The sequence below is a fragment of the Lithobates pipiens genome, unplaced genomic scaffold, assembly GCF_037356315.1.
Source record: "Lithobates pipiens isolate NorthernLeopardFrog02 unplaced genomic scaffold, aLitPip1_a1.2 Scaffold_18, whole genome shotgun sequence".
Classification (NCBI taxonomy): Eukaryota; Metazoa; Chordata; class Amphibia; order Anura; family Ranidae; genus Lithobates; species Lithobates pipiens.
In genome coordinates, this window is record NW_027507758.1 from 293,811,464 (window position 1) to 293,830,719 (window position 19,256).

Here is a 19,256-nt window from a genome sequence, read left to right on the forward strand (position 1 = left end):
AGTTTGTTTCCACAATCCATAACTTAACTTCACAGTTCACACAAATAAGTTTTAAATTCAAACTGTAGCACTGACGTAAGTAGTTTTTTTTCCCTCCACCTCCGGTCTAACTAATCACTCTCACCTTATGGCATGAACCCCTGTGCAAACAGGTAGTCATGCAAGCGGGTATCAAAAGGGTAAATACAGACCAAAAACTTCTCTCACGTCTCCTTAGATTTCAGAAAAGATCGAAGTGCTTACCGCTTAAGTATAAGATTTCATTTTTGTGTTCAAACACACACTACTCACATAAAGATGATAAAAACACAGCATGTAAAGCCGACAATCGTGTTAGTTCTATAGGGCAGCAGCGGGTGACGTCATTCGTAGCTCCTCCCCCGTATGTGCTACGTTCAATCGGAACGTCGGTGTCACCAGACTCCTCCCCCCTTCCCTTTGTTAGCAGATGGAGGCACTTGGGGAAGGGGGGAGAAGTCCAGTGACGTTGATGTCCGTGACGTCACCGGAACTCTGACAGAAATCCCTAAAGACCCGGAAGCTGTCGGAGAGGTGAGTACCGATCAAAAGAATTTTGATCGATCACAAAAATGTATTGATTAATCGAGGAATTAATCTTTAGTTTTCACAGCCCTAAAATATATCACATTTTTATGCAATAACCTAAAAAAAAAGAATGAAAAAGCTTGTTAACGCTAATGTATAGAACATGAGAAAGGCCCCAAGCTCAGGCAAACACTACATGAAGTTTTGCTGGGTTTAAAATCACAACAATCTATCCATGACTAACTGTGTAGGAACGAGACTAGGGTTGTCTACCCAGCTCTGTCAGATTAGGTTACATTTTTGGACTGCATTGCGATGGTGATAAGCCAGTTGTTCTCTAAGTAGAGTAGCGTTAACATAAGTAATCCACTGAGCCTTGGTAGGCACGTTGGATGCCACCCAAAATTGACCTATTAGCTTACTTGCTAAGGTACTAACCTAGTTACCATGATGTTCTGTAGTTATCTTTTGGATACATTTCAGCATCAATCGCACCCAACAGACACACCAATGGAGTGAGAGGTATAGGTGTTTGAGTTATCGGAGATAATCCGTAAAACCTCCGCCCAATATCGTGTAAGTTTCGGGCATCTCCAGATCATGTGTATAAAGTCTCATTTCTGAACTGTGCATTTCGGACAGAAGGGAGAATCCCTCTGACCCCAATCAAACAGTTTGACAGGTGTACAATATGTTCTGTGCAAAATGAATAGTTGTGAGAGTTTATGGGAAGCCAATACTGACACAACTGGAAGAGACTCCAGGGCCATATCCCATTGATCACAATCTATATCTCCTATATCAGTAATCCAATGAGAGCTACATTTAAATAAAGCAGCTTCCTGAATGGTAGATAACAATATTAAATGCACTTCTGAGATCAGACCCCTGCGGGTAGTCACTTACATAACCTCCTGCAGCAGCGGGAAATGAGAAACAGTTAGAGTTAATGTTTGGTTCTGGGTCTGTATCGCATGCCGGAGTTGGAGATATTGATAAAATTGCTTATGTGTAAGCAGAATTTCAGCACATAAGTGATCATACGCCTTAGGAGTACTATCAGAATATAGTTGACTAAAGAACCAGATCCCCTGTTGCCTCCATAAGGAAAATCCCTACAGCTTGCATAGTTCCGGATAGTTAGGACTATTCCACAATGGAGTAAACACCAGAGGGCAGGAAATGGATAACGCCTGCCTGGTTGCATGCCAGACCTTCTTAAGTAGATTCACCATTGGAGAGAGAGGGTGGATACTTGAGATATCCATTTCCAGATGAGAACCGACAGTCACTTTAGGATTGAATAAAGACACTAACTGAGCATTAGGATCAGCAGTGTGCTTAAAGCGGTAGTAAACCCGCATTTTTTTTTTTTTTTTTTTTAAAACCTGCAAAGCAAAAGGCATAATGAGCTAGTATGCACCGCATACTAGCTCATTATGAAATACTTACCTTAGAACGAGGCCCCGACATCTCGCCCGATCCACGCCGAGGAAGCCGACATGCTCCCTCGGCGTCTCTTCCGGGTATCGCGGCTCCGGCGCTGTGAGTGGCCGGAGCCGCGATATCGTCACTCCCGCGCATGCGCGCGGGAGATTTAAATCCGGCCGGACGAGCGCTGCCGGATTTTCGCGGAGAGAACCCCCTTGTGCGCATGCGCCGCTGCAGTCAGCGGCGCATACCGAGGGGAATATCTCCTAAACCGTACAGGTTTAGGAGATATTTTTTTTACCTACAGGTAAGCCTTATTATAGGCTTTCCTGTAGGTAAAAGTTAAAAAAGTGGGTTTACTTCCACTTTAAGTCCTCGACCTGCAATTTGTTGCAATTGGGATGCCAAAAAGTACATCTTACAGTGTGGAACTGCCAAACTCCCCCTATCCTTGCCATATTGTGAGGTATTCAAACTGAAGCCTGCCTCTTCTTCCATATAAGATCACAAAATTGGGTATCAACATGCTTGAATCATTTGTTAGAGAGCCACATAGGTGAATTATGGAAGATGTATAGGAGCTGTGGGACCCAGATCATCTTTATTAGAGTAATCTGGCCCACTACTGACAGTGGTAGCCTGCACCAGCCTTGGCATTTAATTAATTGTCTGTCCAATAAAGGGGTTCAGTTAAGTGTCAGGTATTCTGACGGGCCCGGGGATATCACCACCCCCTGGTATTTAAAGGAACTAACAATAGCAATTTAAGATGCAAATATGGGAACGGGTGATAGCAGCGGATAAAGGGGCATAATAACTGATTTAGACTAATTTATGGTAAATACAGAAAAAGCACCAAATTTGAAGATAGTTCCCATTAGAGTTTATAAAGAGCGATCAGTATCTCCCAAGTATAGAAGTGCTTCGTCCAAATACAGGGATACCTTATCTTCCAAAGGACCCCTATGGAAGCCAACAATGGCAGGGTTCCCTACGGATCAACATAGCCAGAGGTTCTACTGCCATTGCAAATAAAAGTGGGGACAATGGGCACTCCTGGCGGGTACCTCTATGCAGGGAAAAGGGAGAGGACAGAGAATTATTTATACAGATCCAAGCACAGGAGCAGAATAGAGAACTCGCACCCAATTAACAAAGTTGTCCCCAAATCCAAACTGAGACAGAATTTCCCAGAGATAGGCCAATTCAACACTGTCAATCCTACCTCCAGGATTATCCACCGGCACCTGCAAATTAAGAAGTAGATGTCTTATATTGTCTGCTGTTGATACTATTTTGGTCCCTTAAATACATTTTTCCATAAAAATTATTATAGTGGCTACACTCAATGAGAATGTTATATCTCACATTTTTTTCTTTTTTTTCTTTATGACTACAGTAATATTTAATTTCATGCAAAACAATACTGTTACACACAGGATGAAGAAGTTATCAGAGAAAAGAAGAAGCACTATGGGGATTCCAAACATTTCTGCCCAGTGGCAATAAAGGACAACTTTATACTACAGCCAGGACTCCAGGATAATGCTGCTTTATACAGAGAGAAGACATACTACTGCTCAAGCCCTGAAGCAAGAAATACATTTCTACAGAATCCTGAGAATTATGTTGTCCATAAAGAACCATTACAAGTAATGCATTTTATATCAAGCTCAGACCTAGAGTTGCCACCTCATCCCTTTAAACCTGAACACCTTTGAATTACACAGGTTTTGAAGTAAATGCAGATAAGGCACCAAGTGAGTTTTTACCACCTTAATCAGCCACAGAACCTGTGTAATTAATATGTGTTTGGGTTTAAAGGGATGAGGTGGCAACCATACTCAGACCCTAATACTACTTATGAATAAATTTGAACTTACTGTATAATACCTTTTTTGATTTTATCGTGGCATTGTACTAGCTTCTGACATCTCACTTTTCACTGCTTTTTCAGGCTCCACCATTGAGAGTCCTCTTGATTGGAACAGATGGCACTGGGAAAACAGCTAATGCAAGATGGTTAGCCAACAAGCTAGGTATGTTCCACATCCAGTTTCAAGAACACCTGCAAGAGATCATGCTGTCTAAGCTGGAGAAAAAAGTTGGACCTCTCCATGAAGAAGAATTGGTTGAGGAAGACACGACTGATGAAGCCATGTTGCTTTTGTTAGAAAATGGAAACGCAGAGGAAAGTAAAAAGGAGGAATCAAAGGATTCAAAGGTACTTGCATCTGAACCTGTTAACACAGAAAGCAATGAGATATGGATTGTGAGCACTGCTTCTTTGTTATATTGCTTCAAGTGTATGTAAAGCCACAACTTTTTTTTTATCTTTAAATAAAAAGTTTATTTGTCAACTTTTTTAAGGGACTTTGGAAGATTTAGAACCTTTTGTCTGTTTTTTTAATGCCCTCTGTGTCCCCACTCAGGATATTGACCTCACTATTGGTCCTGGTGATCAATGTCTTCACCTCAGAATGTAGCGGCCACAACTGTTCTGGTGATGACTGTCTGGGAGGGAAAACCCCTAACTTTGAAGATATCTCTTACTTCCTGCTTTTTTCAGAGACTTTTAATTATCTCTAAAGGGGTAATTCTTCTCAATAATCACAAGTATAAGGAGCATTTTTCTCACTAACCATCACACTAATATATCATGAGTTTCAGATATAGTGATTTTTAGCAGGGGTCTCCTGAGACCAGAAAGTTATTTCAAGGGTTCATCTGTGTTGAAAAGTTTGAGAAAAGCTGAACTAGAGTCTTCAACATCTGACAATTCCAGTTTTTTCTAATGCTCTGCATGGACACACTAATTGCATAGCAGCTGGTGTGGGGTGCCAGAGTGGATCGTGAGGAGAGGCAGCCATCCAACACACTCGGGAGTGTCATATGCTGAAGATTGTAGTGCCAGTGTGCTAATTCGTTTTTTATACATGTATTTTCTAAACTTGCCTCTTTTAAAAGGAAACTATGGTGATTTTAATGTTTATGAATGGTCTATGAATGGCTATGGGTTAATGATGCAAACAATAAGGCTCGCTTTACACTAGTGCCATTTCGGATTCAACTTGAGTAGGACATAGAATTAAATGACAATGAAAACGACATTGTTTTTAATGGTGCCTGTTCACATCAATGCAACTCAGAAAGGCCACGATTTTAGAAAAAGTTCTTGTTCTACATTGGTGCAATTGCAGCATGGTTTTGGCCCCATAGAATATGCAAACCACTTTAAAGTAACATCATAGTAGCATCCAAGTTGCATTACATAAGTGCACTGAAAGTTGGATCAAAATCAGATGCAACAGTGTGAACCTAGCCTAAAAATAAGGAAAGATTTCTAATAAATATGTGAAAATATAAAACTATAAAATAGAACCTGCTTAGGTTTCAGGGCTAAGCATAGTACCTATGTCTGTTTGAGAAAGCTATTTCTTGTAAAATCTCAGTAAAGTGCCACAGAAGTATACATGGAAAAGAAAGGTAGAAAAAGGAAAATGAAGAAAAAAGGAAAAGGAATAATTAAACAGATGAAACAATTCCTTCCTTTCCAATAGCCAAAACAGGAAGTGAGAGGAAATCCCTGCAAATTAAAGGAATTCCTCCAGGTCACCAGAACTAGTTTCCCCATTGGAAGATTTCCCCTCTATTATTTTTCTAGGGACAACTTAAAATTTGGGATTTTCTTTTACTTTAACTTTCAATGATAATGGTAAACAGGACAAGTGGAGCTGGTGAATCTCTCTAATGGGGATACAGACAGCAATAAAAACCTGCCAGGACTTCTAATCACTCTCAATTCTGTCCAAAACTAAAACATGGTTTGCCCTTAGTTATACGTTAATATGAAAATAGTAATAAGATACTCTCCTTATATAATGCCTTTGTTTGTTAGATGCATAGACATGAACCACGTGCACTAGAGCTGATAATAAGGCAGTACAGCCTGCCCTCCTGTACCAGGCCAGGCCCATGTCCTATAAGTTCAAAAGGGGGAGCCTGGGCACCTGCTGAACAGAAGAACTGGCTGTACTTCCTTATTGCAGATACCAATACACTTGTTCCTCCCCCTGCAGCGCTACCGGCTTCTCCTCCTCTCCCCTCCTCCGGTTTCACTGCGGGAGAATCAGTTTTAGCATCTCCCCCCCCCCATCCCCCCATCCTGTCCTCAGTCTTATTCTCAGTCTTAAATGTAAGACATCAGGGGTCTGTTTAGAATTGATTTTTCACCAAAGCCTTGAAAAAGGGCAGTTAAAAAATACAAAAAAGAAAATAAAAAAAAGAAAGAAAAAAAAATATATATATAAAAAAAAAAAAATTAAGAACCCGTTCACAGTGCTTTGCACTCTGTAATTTCTGCCATGTTTGTGAAGCATATCACACATGACATGTGTACACCCTTATCTACTGCCTCTGTTGCTCTGTGTTTGAGCTTAGGGGTGCACACTAAGCTGTAAATGTCTATGGCTAGATGTCTTTAATTTTTCTTTTTAGCAAGAGCTGTAATGTTATATAAACATTCCAAAAATGTAAAAAACAAAGGGCTGCATGCTGATGATGTCATTCAAAGTAGAAAAATGTACTGAACAATAAGGTTCATAGGTTCACAAGCCTATAATGGTGAAATGTGTCAGCAGGTGCAGTTCTCAGGCAGGGAATCACAGCGTACCTTTTTATTTCAATAAAGTTTTGTACCCCGATTGATGTCATCAGCAATGCACCATTTCATTTCTTGCATTGAAGCTGGGGCAGGTTCCCCTGGCTAGCACCCTGGTTCCCCTGCAGTTGAAGAGGGTTCTAGAGTGGTGTGGTTTGCTTTTGTGGAATCAGGAGTCTTCACTCACTTTTACTTCAGAGTTAAAGAATAGGGAGTTATGTTTTCAAGCGGGTCAGTAGTTGATCGCTCACATAGCCCTTACTTTGCAGAATTTAGCCATGTTATGATTACATTTTGCTGTCAGTTTTTCATAAAACACACACATTCGAGTATTTAGGTCATCATATGAGCATACAGGGGTTGGAAATAAGGACTGGAAAGTACTTTGCAATATTTTCTTGAAATCATATAAGTAAGTCACTTAAATTGATTTTTGGTGTATCGTCAAACAGTTCCCTTCTATTAGATTGACTCAAAAGTGTGTAAATCAGTCTATATAAAAGGGACCTAAAATATATGATTTTTGAACAGTAAATTAGATGTGTTAAAATGTGTCTGCTATGTTGCAGGCACAAAACAGTTTGGAAAATAACCAGGGACCATTTTGGAGATATGGGCTAGGACAGTGCCAGCTCATAAAAAGCTTACATTAGTTAGATTCAACAACAGTTGCCTTGATATACATTAACATTTAAATGTGGTAGTGTGGTAGACCATTTTCACCTTTCAATTTTCAGGAGAAAGTTTAGAGCTCAATTCCCGTTTCCATTTGGATACATAGTTAGTAAGGTTGAATAAAGATACCAGTCCATCCCGTTCAACCTGAGTGAGTGTCTACAATTGCCCCGATCCCTGTACATTGCACACTCACATCGTTCCCTACCCTTAAGGAGGCCACAATTCAAGGTCCTCATTCATATACTAGGGCCAATTTGGGACAGAAGCCAATTAACCTACCTGCATGTCTTTGAATTGTGGGAGAAAACCGGAGTTCCCAGAGGAAACCCACGCAGGCACGGGGAGAACATGCAAACTCCAGCCAGGTAGTATCATGGTTGGGACATAAACAAGGATGAGTGGGGTCACACAGATGGATAATGTCAATAGCATACAGTATAAACTTAAACTAAATGTAATATCATGGTTTAGGGCCCTTTCACACTGATGGACCGATCAAGTCCACCTGACAGTTTTTGAGGCGGACCCAATCAGACCATCCATTGGAGCAGCGGATGTCAACGGACATGTGCCCGTTGACCAGTGTTAATTTTAGTCTTAGGACTAAAATGGCATTTTAGTTTTAGTCTCATTTTAGTCTTTTGACCAAAATAGCTTTTAGTTGTATTTAAGTCATCCCAATTGTTTTGATTTTAGTCGTATTTTAGTCATCTCAATTGTTTTAGTTTTAGTTGTATTTTAGTAGACTAAAATAGTATGCATTTAGTCGACTAAAATGTTTTAGTCATTTTAGTTGACTGAAATGTTTTAGTCGACTAAATTAACACTGCCATTGACACCCGCCACCATCCGATCCGATTCTGTCCACTAAAATCAGATGGATGGGGATTTGTTCCCTATCCATCTGGTGGATTGGATCAGATGACAGTTGGACGGAAACAGACAGGCGGTCTGTTCCCATCCGATAGCCCATAGAAGACAGCGGTCTGTGTCCACTTTGCATTAGTGGAGCGGACCTTTCATCTGCCTGCTCGGCGGATATATATATAATAATCTTTATTTAACAACAGATACAGTCAGTGTCCATTCATGACAAGTTTGCAAACCCTGCTGAACATTCTAAAAAGAAAGCCCAACACTGCCAGAATGCCTTTTGGAACTTTTTGCAGACTGATTTTTTTAGAACATTTTCATATTTGGCATTGAAATGTATGTTCTTACTTTGATTCATTCAGTTGTCTATTTTTAGCACAATAGTTGTAAGAAAGAGTCTTTATAGAGCATAGAGCTTGAATTTGTGATGTAGAATGACATTAACCTAATTTTATGTATTTTTTTTTTATAAAGGAAGAGGTTGTTCTCACAGTAGAGGAGGAGGCCATAAAGTCTTATTTAACTGACAATGAACCGCTACCAACTGAAGTGCTGGATAAGGTTGTAACAGAATGGTGGACGAAGGAACCTTTTCGGTAGTTTAAAATTCCACACTAATTCTTTTTTCAAATATGGAATGCATCTTTATAATTAATCACAAGTATATTAGTAGTTACAGTATTTACAGCAAAATAACTAGCGCAACTATTATGCCGCGTATACATGATTGGACTTTTCGTCTTGCATACACACGGTCACAGAAATGTTGGCCAAAAATTCCAAACATGAGAACGTGCTGAAGTACAAAACATATGATGAGCCGAGAAAAAGGAAGGTCAATAACCAGTGCGGCTCCTTATGCTTGATTCAGAGCATGCGTGAACTTTTGTGCGACGGACTTGTGTACACACGATCAGACTTTCCGCCAACAAAACCGTGTATTTTTTTCCGAAGGATGTTGGCTCAAACTTGTCTTGCATGCACACGGTCACACAAACGTTGGCCCAAAATTCCGAACGTGAGAACGCTGTGATGTACAAGACGTAAGACGAGCAGAGAAAGGGGAAGTGAAATAGCCAGTGCGGCTCCTTCTGCTTGATTCAGAGCATGCATGAACTTTTGTGCGACGGACTTGTGTACACACAATCAGACTTTCCGACAACAAGTTTTGTTGGTGGAAAATTTGAGAACCTGCTCTCAAACATTTGTGTGTAGAAACTCCGACAGCAAACTTTCGATGGAGCATACACACGGTCTGACTTTCCGACAACAAGCTCACATCCAACATTTCCTGTCGGAAAGTCCGACCTCTTGTATGCGGCATTACTCTAAAATTAATAAAACAGAAAAGTAAATATTCCCTGCTGTGCAAGAAACTATTGGCTATACAATGACCATAAAAAATTCCTATAATGAGTCACTAACCACAAGGTAAATGTAAATAATAGCATGTTTGTGAACATACTGTATGAAAAAGACAACAACATACAATGATTAAAATCACATAAAACATGGAATAACAATTCTCCTCTTTAAATATATTTAAAACAGGCATTCAGTTATGAGACTGATTACCCAATCTACATACTATGTAATTATTGACTAGAAACACAAGGCCAAACGAGCAGTAATATGTGAATATAAAGGGGGGGGGGGGGGGTTGCTATAACTCACTGCTGACCTTGTAGCTCATTCATGTCAGCCATAAATGGGCAGTGAGACGCTTAGTGACCTTGAGAACGGCAGCAAATCTAAATGTTTCAACCATATGTAAAGGCAAAATAAAGAAAAATCATATGCAGTATACAGTATATCTGCAATAAAAGTACATTACCCCATGTTATGGCCATTTAAAGACCCTGCAAGTACAAAAAAATATCAGTTAAACTGCCAAAAATGTGCTCAGCTCCTATGTCCTGTTGTGGGCTGACCACACACAGCTTTTTTGTAGACTGATGTAGATTGATGAGTGTTGTCAGCCCTCCCAGTTGTGTTTTCCTAAACTACTACTCAGTTACTCCCACTCTTCCATCTCCACAACATAAAGGTTAATCAATCTGTAATCCAAGATAAGATATAGGAGGACTCGGTGCACACAGGCCAGCTCTGCAATTCTGTCAAGTTAAATTGTTTTTTTTTTCTTGCACTCATTAAACAGATAAAACAATTAAAATTGAGAAAAGAAGATACATTAAAGCAGTATTAAACCCCAAACCAAAAATTAACATGTTGTCACTTACCAATCCTTAGATGTGGTCGCTGCATTGGTTTTCTTTTTTATGCTTTTTTTCACCTGGAGCTGTTATATTATGTAAACATTCCAAAAATCTAGGTCCCTTACACATGGGGTAGCTCCGTTGCAGTCTGCCTGCTCAGCGGGGAATCTGCCTGCTGATCCCCACTGAGCAGGCCGATGGCTGGTCTGTGTCCGCTCCGCTTATACAGAGCAGACACAGACTACTCTCCTCTACGGGAGGTCGGATATAAGTGGAATGCCTGTCCATTTACACCCAACTGGAACAATTCATCAACAGTAACACTAAGTTCACTTAGCTATCTCAACTCATTCTGCCCCCTCCAGCAGTGATTTGCAGCCTTCTTTAGTGTAAACAGTCCACTGCTGGACTTCGGTGGTTCTACCGTAAACTGAGGACAAATTGTTCTACAGTGGTTACAGCTACTTAGGTCAGTAGGTAGGCTTATTTGCTACATGTTAAGAATATGTACAGTAAATACTTGAACATCCATAGCTATATCTTGGCCACAGGTTTATGGTAAACTCATTTTGTTGTGTCATGTTATGTTAACATTCACATGCCACTGTTGGTTGGTTTTGGAGTTGGTTGGAGTTAGTTTTGGTATTTCCCTTTCTTCTTTTAGGTGTACTGGATTCATCCTGGATGGGTTCCCTAGCAATGTAGAAGAGGTTCAGTACATAGGAGAACGGGGTTTCTTCCCAGACATTGCTGTATTTCTGGAAGCAGATGAGAGTGACATCTGTGACCGACTCTTGCCACCTCGGCTAGCTAAATGGCAAGAGCGAAGAAGAAGAAAAGAAGACCGCAAACGGAAGTTGACAGAGATGAAGAAGAAAATAAGGGTACATTCTGAGTGTCAAGTTTTAAAGAAACATTGACATTGTTTAAAACGTATTGGTGCTATCTATAAATCACCTCAAAATAACAATAATGTAGTTAAAGCAGGACTTCAGTCATTTTCTCATCTTTCCATCTATAAAATCTTCTGTCCTTGTTGTTTTAACTTTGGATAGTAAAACATTTTTTTTCTACCAGTAAACACCTTGTACAGCCCACTTCCTGTTTCTTTTATGGTAAAAAGCCTAGGCTTATGACATCATGCACAGCTCTCTCTCACTCTTGTAAGAGTGTGCCATAAAGAGAAGGAGATGAGTCATAAGAGGGACAATGAGAGCTGCAAAGCTGGAGGTGTGCCTCTGTGTGTCTGTGTAAATCCAGGACGTGAATAGGCAGCAGCTTCAGCTGCCCACAGTTAAAATGATTGCAGCCAGGCTCAGTGGAGGGAGATTTTTACATCATATTTGGCAAATACACAATCACAGTATATATAAAATAATATGCAAAGTGGTTGGAGGGAAGCTTCAGAATGGCAAAGATGTTTTTATTACAAATTATGTGAGCAGACTGTAGGTCCTCTTTAACATGTTTTCTGTTGAAATGTTTTTCGTTTTTATTGAGAGCAATAGCTGCAAGGAAAACTGTAATTGATCTTAGTTATTGCTCTTTTTTTTTTTTTATTGTTTGCAGGTTTTCACTTTGACATTTTATATAATTTTTATATTACTTACATCAAATATTTATTTTAGAAATACACATTTAGTATGTGGTACTTTTATTATACATTATTTGCAGTGCACCTGAGCTTTCTACTATAAAAAAAAACCCTACAATGTTGCTTATATGGCCCCGTATCGATTTGCAGACAATCAAAAAATGAGCAGGCAGAGGCGGAGAGGGGGCTGTGTCCTTTCTCTGACTCATTATGTTGTGTGTATCTTGTGAATACATCTACACAGCGGGCGATCTTTTTACAATTTAACAGCATAGCAGTGAACTCCATCTACAGATGTGTATGTAGCTGTCTAGTGTGCACCATCTGCTGGCAGTGAGTGGATATGAAATATTTTTATACACTACTCATACGTTATTTGCCCAACTAAAATGTATATTTTTTTGTGTTTTCAGTCCTGACCATAAAAAAAAAATAAAACAAAGAAAATGTATATTAAGAATGCATGTAAATAATTGAAGCAACTCTAATATTTTTGATATGCTCTCAGGCCGCGTACACACGCGCGGACTGTTCGCCCAACTTTGTCCGTCCAACAGTTTCGGCAAACAGTCCGCTCAAAATTAGCATGGACGGACATGGCCACACACGACGAACGAACAGTTTGCTGAAACCGTGCGCGATGACGTGAACGGCACGTACGACGGGACGAAAAATACGACGTCCTATACACTGTATTATAACTTTCGGCGTGAAAATCCTTTCTGAGCATGCGCGCAACTTTGTTTGACGAACAAGCCTACACACGAGCGGACTGTTCGCTGAAACAAGGTTTCAGCGGACAGTTTTACGGAATTTCCGAAAAACCTTGTCCGTCAAACTGTCCGCTGAAACTGTCCTCTGAAAGCCCACACACGAGCGGACTGTCCGCCCAAACACTGTTCAGCGGACAAAGTTGGGCGAACAGTCCGCGCGTGTGTACGCGGCCTCAGTCTCTTTTACAAATGTATATTTTTTGCTATTTTACCCAGCCTCATATTTTATGGGTTGCATCAACTATTTTGGTGAATATACTCATGTAACTGTAAAGACCAGTATGGTGTCAATTGCTAAAATACACTATATTGCCAAACGTTTGTGGACACTGTATCATTACCCCTGTATGAGCTTGTTGAACATGCCAAAACTATGGGCATTAATATACAGAGAGTCCCAAAAGTTGCCATACATAAGGAAAATGTAAAACTGTAGCTAAATTTACCTTTACTTCCAAAATATTCATTACAAAATTTTAGGAAATATTTATAAAATATTCTCTATGTGTAGGCCACCTCTTTCTGCATATATACACACACACACATACAAAGTTGTATCCCCTTTCATGGCAAACATGTTCCAAGATATCTGTTGTTATGCATGTAATTGCATTACAAATGCATTCCTCTAAATCAGGGGTAGGGAACCTTTTTGGCTGAGAGAGCCATGAACGCCACATATTTTAAAATATAATTCTGCGAGAGCCATACAATATGTTTAAAACCATTTTTTTTTTTTATTGATTAATCGACTACCGTATATACTCGAGTATAGGCCGACCCGAGTATAAGCCGAGGCCCCCAATTTACCCCCAAAAAACTGGGAAACCTATTGACTCGTGTATAAGCCGAGGGTGAGATATGCCTGTCCATCCCTGTGTGTGTGTGTCCATCCATCCATCCATCCCTGTGTGTGTGTGTGTCCATCCATCCCTGTGTGTGTGTGTGTCCATCCATCCATCCATCCCTGTGTGTGTGTGTGTCCATCCATCCATCCATCCCTGTGTGTGTGTGTGTCCATCCATCCATCCATCCCTGTGTGTGTGTCCATCCATCCATCCCTGTGTGTGTGTGTGTCCATCCGTGTGTGTGTGTGTGTGTGTGTGTGTGTGTGTGTGTGTGTGTGTGTGGCCTTGTGTGTCCAGCCTACCTGTGTCCCGAGCCTCCGTCCGGTCCCGAGCCTCCGTCCGGTCCCGTCCCGTCCCGAGCCTCCGTCCGGTCCCGTCCCGAGCCTCCGTCCGGTCCCGTCCCGAGCCTCCGTCCGGTCCCGTCCCGAGACTCCGTCCGGTCCCGTCCTGTCCCGAGCCGAGCCTCCGTCCGGTCCCGTCCCGAGACTCCGTCCGGTCCCGTCCCGTCCCGAGCCGAGCCTCCGTCCGGTCCCGTCCCAGGATCACCGCTCTTCGTCGGCGCCCATTCCCCTGTTCAAATGCCGCGCCTCCCTGTCTGTGATAGGCGGAACACAATTTCCCAGCAGCCTGTGTTCCGCCTATCACGGACATCGTCTCATCCTCGTCCGTAGTACGAGGATGAGACGATGTCCGTGATAGGCGGAACACAGGCTGCTGGGAAATTCAGTGTTCCGCCTATCACAGGCGAAGGCGGAGCCGGAGGCGCGGCTTTTGAATTATAGAATGGCCGCTGTCTGTCTGCTCGACACGCTGATCGAGCAGGCAGACAGCGATGACTCGAGTATAAGCCGAGGGGGGCACTTTCAGCCTCAAAAAAGAGGCTGAAAATCTCGGCTTATACTCGAGTATATACGGTAATTTCAATTATAACTGTAATATCCACATCATCTCCCCCACTGTAATATCCACATCTCCCCTACGATTGTCTGCTTGCTTACCACTACACAGGCAGGCAGATCCACGAGCAGTTGAGGCGGGTAATGATGACATCAGCGCGCCGCTCACCTAGGCCGCCGCCGGGTGTACCAAGATGGCCGCAGCTCCGGAGCTAGGCTGAAGCTGCGGCCTTTCCTATGGGCTCAATCCATGGATCGGCACACCACGCGATCCGCGGATTGAGAGGCGAGAGCTAGATGCAGCCATCAAAAGAGCCACATCTGGCTCGAGAGCCATAGGTTCCTTACCCCTGGTCTAAATGATCCATGTTTCTAAACTTTTCCTTGTACACCATGGATTTGAAGTGGCCCCACAAGTAAAAGGCAAGTGGGAAAAGGTAAGGGGATGTCACAGGCCATTCTACAGGGCTGTGGTGACCAATCCACAAACATGAAAACTGTTGATCCAACCATTGCTGTACGCTGATACCATAATGAGGTGGTGCCCTATGTATGGAGACTTTTGTAGAGTTTGCTGTAACAGATTCCACTCTTATGGAAAGGCTTTCCATAAGATTTTGGAATATGTTTATGGAAATGTTTACTTATTTAATTAAAAAAGTGTTTGTCAGGTCAGGCATTGTTTTTGGATCACGAGCCTTAACTTGCATTTGGCATTCCAATTTATCCCAAAGATGCTCCGTAGAGTTGAGGTCAAAGCTCTGTGCAATGCCACTTGAGTTCCTCCACACCAAATCCATCAAACCCAGTCTTTATGGACATGGCTTTGTGCACATGGGCACAGTCATCCTGGAACAGAAAAGGGCATTCTCCAAACTATTTCCATAAGATTGGTAGCATGCAACTGTCTAAAACATCTTTGAACGCTGTAGAATTAACAGTATCGTGCACTGAAACCCTGAACCTGAACGCATACATTTGAAAATTGTTCACATACTCCTAGTTTATAATGTAAGTGTAATGGTCATGTATTTACAAACATTTTACCATACAGTGTATACTTAAGTACATTCTACCCTATTGTACAGAAAAAATATCAGTGTTATAGACTATTCTGTTCGCTGTTGCCTTTCGAACTGCACATAGTTTTGTGTGTCTTTAGTACAGTTAGGATTAGGAAGAAAAAAATCCCCAAAACCTAAGGCCATCTGCAGCAGGAATAACATAGAAGCAGATTAAGCCCTGCCAAAACCCAAGAAAAATTATTTAAAAATTGGGCTTTTTCACTTTAAGAATACCACCATTTTGAACAGGCGCATCTAAAAAAAAATTGAATATCATCAAAAAGTTCATTTATTTCAGTAATTCAATTCAAAAGGTGAAACTCATATATTATATAGATTTATTACCCATAGAGTGATATATTTCAAGGATTTTTTTTCTTTTAACCACTTCCAGACCGGCGCATGACGATGTACGTCGGCAGAATGGCACGGGCAGGCAAATTGGCGTACAGGTACGTCCATTTCTATTTGCCACCCTGCCATCGTGTATGCGCTGCCGGCGGCACGCTCGCGTGCTGGTCAGGACCCCCGTGAGTCCGGTCGCGGGTCCCGCGGACTCGATCGCCGTGGGGATACCCACGATCATCTCACGGGGAGGTTGAACGGGGAGATGCCGTTGTAAACAGCATCTCCTCGTTCTGCCTAGCAACAAGTGACACTGATCTCTGCTCCATGTGATTGGAGCAGAGATCAGTGTTCACTACCACACAGCCCAGCCCCCCACAGTTAATAACACGCCCCTAGTTACACTTAACCCCTACACTGCCACCCCCTGGTTAACCCCTTCACTGCCAGTGTCATTTACACAGAAATCAGTGCATTTGTATAGCATTGATTGCTGTATAAATGACAATGGTCCCAAAAATGTGTCAAAAATGTCCGATGTGTCCGCCATAATGTCGCAGTCACAATAAAAATTGCTGATCGCCGCCATTACTAGTATAAAAATTTTACTAGTATAATAAATTTTGCGCAAACCAATCAATAATCGCTTATTGCGATTTTTTTTTACCAAAAATCTGTAGAAGAATATATATCAGCCTAAACTGAGGGAAAAAACTTTTTTATATATATTTTTGGGGGATATTTGTTATAACAAAAAGTAAAAAATACTGTGTTTTTTCAAAATTGTCGCTCTATTTTTGTTTATAGCACAAAAAATAAAAACCGCAGGGTTGATCAAATACCACCAAAAGAAAGCTCTATTTGTCGGAAAAAAAGGACGTCAATTTTGTTTGGGAGCCACGTTGCACGACCGCACAATTGTCAGTTAAAGCGACGCAGTGCCAAATCACAAAAAGTGGTCTGGTCTTAAGCCAGCAAAATGGTCCGGTCTGAAAGTGGTTAATTTGAATGATTATGGCTTACAGCTAGTGAAAACCCCAAATTCCGTATCTTAGAAAATTTGAATATTGTGAAAATGTTCAATATTGTAGACTCGTAGTGTCACACTCTAATCAGCTAAGTAACTCATAACACCTGTAAATGTTTCCTGAGACTTTAAATCTCTCAGTCTGGTTCAGTAGGTTACACAATCATGGGGAAGACTGCTGATTTGTCAGCTGTCCAGAAGACCGTCATTGACACCCTCCACAAGGAGGGAAAGTCACAAAAGGTCATTGCTAAAGAAGCTGGCTGATCAGAGTGCTGTATCCACACATATTAATGGAAAGTTGAGAGGAAGGAAAACGTGTGGTAGAAAGACACAAGCACAAGCAGCAGGGTTAATCGCAGCCTTGAGAGGATTGTGAAGCAAAGGCCATTCAAAATTTTGGGGGAAATTCACAAGTAGTGGACTACGGCTGGTGTCAGTGCTTCAAGAGCCACCACACAGACTTATCCAGGACATGGGCTACAACTGTCGCATTCCTTGCGTCAAGCCACTGCTGAACCAGAGAAAATGTCAGAAACGTCTTACCTAGGCTAAGGAGAAAAAAGACTGGACTGTTGCTCAGTGGTCCAAAGTTCTCATTTTGGATGAAAGTACATTTTGCATTTCATTGGAAATCAAGGTCCCAGAGTCTGAAGAAAGAGTGGAAAGGCACAGAATTCAAGTTGCATTAGGTCCAGTGTGAAGTTTCCGCAATCAGTGATGATTTGGGGAGCCATGTCATCTGCTGGTGTTGGTTCACTGTCCAAAGTCAGCGCAGTTCTCTACCAGGAAATTCTAGAGCACCTAATGCTTCCCACTGCTGACCAGCTTTGTGGAGAAGCTGATTTCATTTTCCAGCAGGACTTGGCACCTGCCTTCACTGCCAAAAGTACCAAGGTTTAATGATCATGGTATTACTGTTCTTGATTGGCCAGCAAACTGGTCTGGCCTAAACCCCATGGGGAATCTGTGAGGTATTGTCAAGAGGAAGATGAGAAACCCCAAGACTCAACAATGCAAACGAGCTGAAGGCCGCTATCAAAGTAACCTGGGCTTCCCTAACACCTCAGCAGTGCCTGATCACCTCCATGCCACGCCGCATTGATGTATTATATTATGCAAAAGGAGCCCCGACCAAGTATTGCGTGCATACTGTACATGGACATCATTTTCAGTAAGCCAACATTTCTGTATTACAAATCCTTTTTTTTAATTTGTCTTATGTAATATTCGAGTTTTCTGAGATACTGAATTTTGGGGTTTCACTAGCTGTAAGCCATAATCATCAAAATTAAAAGAAAGAAATGCTTGAAATATATCACTTTGTGTGTAATGAATCTATATAATATAAGAGTTTCACTTTTTGAATTGAATTACTGAAATAAATTAACTTTTTGATGATCATTACATTTTTGAGATGCACCTGCAGTGTTGGGAACTGAATGGGTTTTTATTTAGGTTTATCTAGTCAAATTTGTAAAAAATCTCATGCTACGATTTCCCCATTTTAGAAATGCCAGTGAAAGTTAAGAGAAATCAGTATTTTATGCTTTGTCAGTGAATAATATTATGTAGATTAATTTACTCAGGAGGGGAAATGTGGTAAAGGTTTTATAATTATTAATTTTTTCAAGTAAAACATGCTTTTTGGAAACATCTGCTTTATTGCTATCTCAGTATATATTTAGGATGTAGAAGTCCTACATATTTAGGATTTAATAATGATTTTTTATGTATCTTTCTTGTTTGTATTTGAGATGATGCACATAATTGCACACTGGCGAACAAATCTGTTGTAAATTATTTATTGCAGGATGAACAGATTGCCAAGAGAAGAGCTGAACTTTTAGCTGAACAAATGATAAATGCAGAAAAAGAGGTGATAGAAGTTCCATTTTAGTTACCTCTGTGTGAAACTGGTCTATTCCACTTAACAGGTTGCTTTATCTTACAAATAACGAAGATTCCATTTGATTGTATCTCTATATAATACAAACATATTACGCAACACTTTACAAAGAACATTTTAAACATTCATATTAGTTTCACAATTGGACAAATTATGCTAGAATGATAGGCTGTCAGGTTGCGGGTCTGAACCTGCAACCTCTGATGTGTCCGGCGGTGTCACTTCTTGCTGAGCCACCTAGGATGTTGGAAAGCAGTCTGGACAATTTCTTGAACAATCTTGTCTTGAACCTTGTTTCTCTTGAACCCTCTGCTCCTCCAATGAACTTCCAATTTTAGCCATGCCTTTGCACTTTCACAGTCCTTAGACTCTGCACCTTGGGTGAGCCTGTGTCAT

The 19,256-nt window shown here is 41.1% G+C and overlaps 1 protein-coding gene across 3 annotated transcripts in view; it reads left to right on the plus strand.

The window, feature by feature from the left end:
• Positions 1–19,256, plus strand: part of AK9 (adenylate kinase 9) — a 160,781-nt gene that overhangs the window by 96,720 nt on the left and 44,805 nt on the right. For all 3 annotated transcript variants that reach the window (XM_077487133.1, XM_077487134.1, XM_077487132.1), the window contains 5 exons: positions 3,417–3,629; positions 3,935–4,201; positions 8,663–8,784; positions 11,069–11,288; positions 18,765–18,830. In XM_077487133.1, coding sequence (XP_077343259.1) covers positions 3,417–3,629; positions 3,935–4,201; positions 8,663–8,784; positions 11,069–11,288; positions 18,765–18,830 — 888 coding nt within the window. The remainder of the gene's footprint in view (positions 1–3,416; positions 3,630–3,934; positions 4,202–8,662; positions 8,785–11,068; positions 11,289–18,764; positions 18,831–19,256) is intronic.